Source organism: Frankliniella occidentalis, unplaced genomic scaffold (assembly GCF_000697945.3).
Source record: "Frankliniella occidentalis isolate FOCC.00 unplaced genomic scaffold, Focc_3.1 Scaffold128, whole genome shotgun sequence".
Classification (NCBI taxonomy): domain Eukaryota; kingdom Metazoa; phylum Arthropoda; class Insecta; order Thysanoptera; family Thripidae; genus Frankliniella; species Frankliniella occidentalis.
The window spans coordinates 81936-86734 of record NW_026267255.1 but is presented as its reverse complement, the minus strand read 5'-3'; the positions used below and the strand labels follow the sequence as shown (position 1 = coordinate 86734).

Genomic DNA, 4799 nt, shown 5'->3' with positions numbered 1-4799 from the left:
CATTAGATTATATTTATTATTTTTATTTTGGGGCCTTTACAGTTGGGGTATCACAGCAGATCATTTTCATAAAAACTCAGTAATAAAATAACAATTACAATAAAAGCACAGTTGAATCAAGTTGGAAAGCATTATTTTTCCTGTACCATACGTACCAGTTTTGTGTTCTTTGCGCACTCCCCCTTCGGTCCAATCAATCAATCAATAGACCCTATTCGGTCTCGACTAAAAGAGAAGAAGACAGGAATCCCGACCGGAACCAGTTACGAAAAACAACGCTATTTTAACGTTTAAATGGGTTTGGAAGGTAAAAGCACAATCCACAATGTTTGTGATAATTTCTTATATCGGGTTTGCAAGTTTTCTCGCGAAGAAATGGCAGCATAAAGGTACTGGTTCCGGTCGGGATTCCTGTTTTCTTCTCCCGGAGCTGAGACTGAATAGGGTCTATTCACTTGAGCAACATATCAAAGAAAACTATGTATACTTGTTCTGTCAAGCAGTTGTTGAGTGAGCTTTTTTTTACCAGACTGTCATTAAATTCAAAGATTGCAGATTTTCCTGTTGAGCAAATGGCCAGTATTTTTGGTTCCTCTGTGGACAACTACTACTGACCGTAATTTGTATACTGTCCTTTTCCTCTGTGACTTGTGCATAAACTGGGTCATGTTCAGTGTAGGTTTCACATTAACCAAGTGGTCCAGCTTCTGACCATCATTACAAAATCTGGAATTCATAAATTATTATTTTCATGAGTTCATATATTGACTATGAAAACTTGTCACATCATATTGTAGGAGTGAATTTACCTCTTGAAGTGAACACACAGTGTTGAGGGCTGCTTCTCCAAAAAGTACTGTCTGAATGCTTCCACAACCATGTCCCATTCACTACATTTGTAGCCTGCAACCAATTCTGGAGAGAAGTATGCCTTGAGGCAACTATCGAGATTGTTGTGTCCCTCAATCTCAGTGGACAGGTCCATGAACTGCTGCAGAGTCAGGGAGATGTTCTGACAATTCAGACAAGTGACTAGAAAACAAGGAAAATCATGAGCAGGTAATTGCAGTGTATTCCTTAGTTAGCATTAAAACAGGTATGTCATGAGGAAACTCACCTTCAGTTCTGAGATATCCCCCAAACACAGCATGGATTGGGGTTGTCTCCTGACTTCTTAAATCCAACCTAAAGGAAAATTTTGACACACAAAAAAGCAGGTTACTGGAAAGTTGGTTCGACTACCTGTGTACTGAGTGAGCCTTACATTAGCTAAACAGGTACATCAAATGAATGCTCTATACTTACTGCAGGTGCTTAAATCTGCTGGCATACTCCTCTTGTAGCCTGCTGAGTAGTAGACGTGAAAACTCATGAGCATCATTTTCAGCATCAGGTAAGAAAAGATGAGACAGTTCTGCACAAAAATAATAATTTTTAGAATATTTCTTGTAGAATTAGTATACACTGAAATGATGACAACGAATATTATGCTACCTGATACCCTCTTCACTATCAATGAAGGCTCAACAACTTGCATTAAACTCTTGTTCATTGTAGCTCTCAGTGTATGAGACAAATTACAGGTGAAGCAATCTTGGCATGAGTTTTTGTCGTGAAGGAGCCAAGTGGCAAAAGCAATATTGTGGAAAAGGATCTAGAATAACACAGTTAATTTATGTATTATTGAGAAACTAAATTGGCCAACATCATTTTCATTGAGTTAAGTTACAATATGTATTACCTGGAGAATGGAGTTCAAGTAACAGGTATGGCCCATGTTCTTGAGGCCAGTACCAACGTCACTTCTTAAATTTAAAGAGGAAGGTGGAGGATACATTACAACTTGAGGTTGCATTACCTTTTGCACATCAGACTGTCGACAAAAGGTACAGTGAAATTATACACACACAAACATCAATGTGAAAAAGTTATGTATTGTCATTGTTTGGTCACCTCAAATGAATATTCTTGTACTGTAAGCCGTTTCCTAAGAATTTCATGAGATATTTGGTTTCTAAATCTCGCCATAATTTCGTCTGAACGAATTTCACCAGCAATATTACATGATTTCCCTTCTAGTATACGCCGAGCGTACCAGCAGATAAATCCACCACAACTGTAGGTATCAGTAGGGATTTGAGATTTGAGGTAGGATGTTGGTGGCATGCAAAATTTTCCACTTGATGCTTGGAAGACCATGCCTTTGTGCATATCTAGTCATGTAAGACTTGACCACCTGCGGAGGATTGGAACATAACATTATAACGCTGAAAGTGTTTGGTTTCATTAAGTATGTCATACATACTAAGTTGTACAAACCTCCATGCCCTTAGTGTTTCTCCCACCTCTGTTGTCATAATATGTTATTGTTTTCTTGTCAGGCCTGGCAAGGCAGAGACACCAGTGATTTCCAAGGTGTATGGGAACAAATGTAGTGGTTACATCAAGGAGTTTGCCCTAAATATAGACATAAGTAACAGCTTCAATTTACAATTGCAGTACCTCAAGATACATTCAAACAATGCAGCATACATACATGGCTATACCAACTATCCGCTCTATCAGAATGCTTAATTAATGTGGTGTACAAATGAGAGTCTAGACACTGTACAGGTATACTCTGGACAGAGGCTGATGAGCCATTACTGAAGTGCATCCGTAACAGACAGAAGTAGAAATTAATTACCTGGAAAATTAAAGTAAATTAGTTTTCAGACTGTATAAAATATAGAAGTGCTGTTTAATAGGATGTAAAACGTACCTCGTCATTTAACCAAGTAGTCCCTGAAAGTGTCCGAAGGTCCATCACCCTGACTTTGTATTGACTGCAGGTGACCAGGAGAGTACCATCAGGAAGTTTTAGTGTGTCCTAGAAAATAAACAGACGTTGGCATGCAATGGATGTTGAATGGCTGTAAGTGGTGCTGAAGAACAAGCAATTTGAATGATACCTTAAGGGATCCAGCATTAGAGTCGTTGTATAGAGGAACTTCTCCACTCTCAATCTCATCATTGTCTGATAATACAATCACATCACCTTGTGGATGTTTTTCATTGTGGGGTGACACACCAGTGTCTAGGGCATCACAGAGAGCCAGCAAAGGAGATTCCTAATATAAAGTTATAATATCAGATTGACTCTCCTTTGCCCAAAACACTACCAATGCATCCTCCAAATTAATCGGGGTACTGTCACTTGTTGTAGGCAAAGATTCCGCTTTTTCTGCAACCTGCAACAATGAAGGAGGGCGTGACTGAAATATCACACAACAGCTACTTGAGGAAACCTACTTTGCGTGAAGAAAAATGAAAATTTTTCAATTTTCCAGACAATACTTCATCCATCATGTGGGCACGAAAAGATTCAAAGTGCGTTTTGTCAAAGTCACAGGGACTGCACTCAATTATTCTGCGTGCATAGGCAGCAATTAGCACGCTGCACATTACATGGTCATGATTCACCATGACATTCACCTCATGACAGCTGCTCCACCCACTCCAGTTCATTTCTGTGCCATTCACAGACAAATGACATTGTTGGAGGTATTTCCTAACTTCCTGAAAAGATAGAAAAGCCAATAACATTCAATTAATAGGAATAATATGTATGTGAAAGAATGTGAAATGTAATTGTACCTGTAAGCACTCCTGGTGTTTCCTTTGCATGCTACCATAGTATACGATTGACTTGTCCTTTGGCTTCACAACACACAGGCACCAGTAGAGCCCTAAGTGTACCGGGATGAAGACTACCTCCCACTGAGAGAAATCGATCTGGAAGTAATGTAATTAAGTATGGACAAGGTGATAAGACAAGTTAATGCAACTACACTGTAAATCCGGGGTGCCCAGCAGGTAGGCGACAAAGTCGCCTGACCCGCAAAACTAGGCGACTTATGTCGCCTATCTGCTGGACATCTTGTTCTTCCGGGCAATTGCATTGTATGAGTCCATAGTCATTCCACCAACTGTGTCCATGCAATTACCCGGAAGAACAAAAGATGTCCAGCAGATAGGCTTTTGGGGGCTTTTTGGGAGAATTTTTGAACCTTGGATGGCCCCATTCACCCCCTTAGGGGTGGTGGCCAGGATTTGCCGTAGGCGTTTCGTTCTCTAGGAGTAGACCTTAAGATAACCTGAAAATTTCAAGTCTCAAGCACATCTCCTTCTAGTGGAACAGACAGACACACAGACACACATGAGGTAGTTTGCATAAGCCCGCTGGATAGCTTTTTCAGAGCAGAAGGGCGGGCTAAAAACAGGTATTTGCGCCTGTGGTGACGTCACTTAGACTGCCTGCACTACACGCCAGTAGCGCATCGTAGCCTAGTACACAGGCGTACACCGCTACCTGGCACGCAACATAGTTTTGGATAGGGCATGGTACGGCCTGCGTTTTGGCAAAAACAACATGATTGTTTTTACCAATTTTGGCTGCCAGGAGCAAGCTGCGCGGCCCGCAATGTTTCGGCCCCTGGGCACGCCCGGTCAATCGCAAGCTCGGATTCACCATGTTGGATGTGTAGTAGGACCCATGGTCACAATCTAAACCCGAGACATTTCCTCTGACCCCACTGCGTCAGCACGGCAGAGCCAACAATATGGCGGGTCGTCGCTCGTCAATTTCGAGCCCGCTCAGATAATCGCAATGCGCGTCGGGTAAATGTTATCGCACAGAGCCCAAACTTTGCACAGGGTCTCTTCTAGGCAGAGTTGTGCATGCGAGGCAGAATTCTGCCTCGCGCTGCCTCGCAGCCGAGTTTCCCTTGCCTCGCGCCTGCCTCGACTCGCACTCGCCA

At 41.9% G+C, this 4799-nt stretch overlaps 1 protein-coding gene across 1 annotated transcript; it reads right to left on the bottom strand.

Annotated features, from left to right (window-relative positions):
- Window positions 1-2125: 2125 nt before the first annotated feature.
- On the bottom strand, window positions 2126-3666 carry LOC127750054 (uncharacterized). The gene is made up of 8 exons (XM_052270589.1): window positions 3637-3666; window positions 3337-3558; window positions 3162-3230; window positions 2952-3110; window positions 2762-2869; window positions 2537-2686; window positions 2320-2457; window positions 2126-2236 (listed from the first exon to the last, which is right to left on the bottom strand). Exons 1-8 carry the CDS (start codon window positions 3664-3666, stop codon window positions 2126-2128), a joined length of 987 nt encoding a protein of 328 aa, XP_052126549.1.
- Between the last annotated feature and the right edge of the window lie 1133 nt (window positions 3667-4799).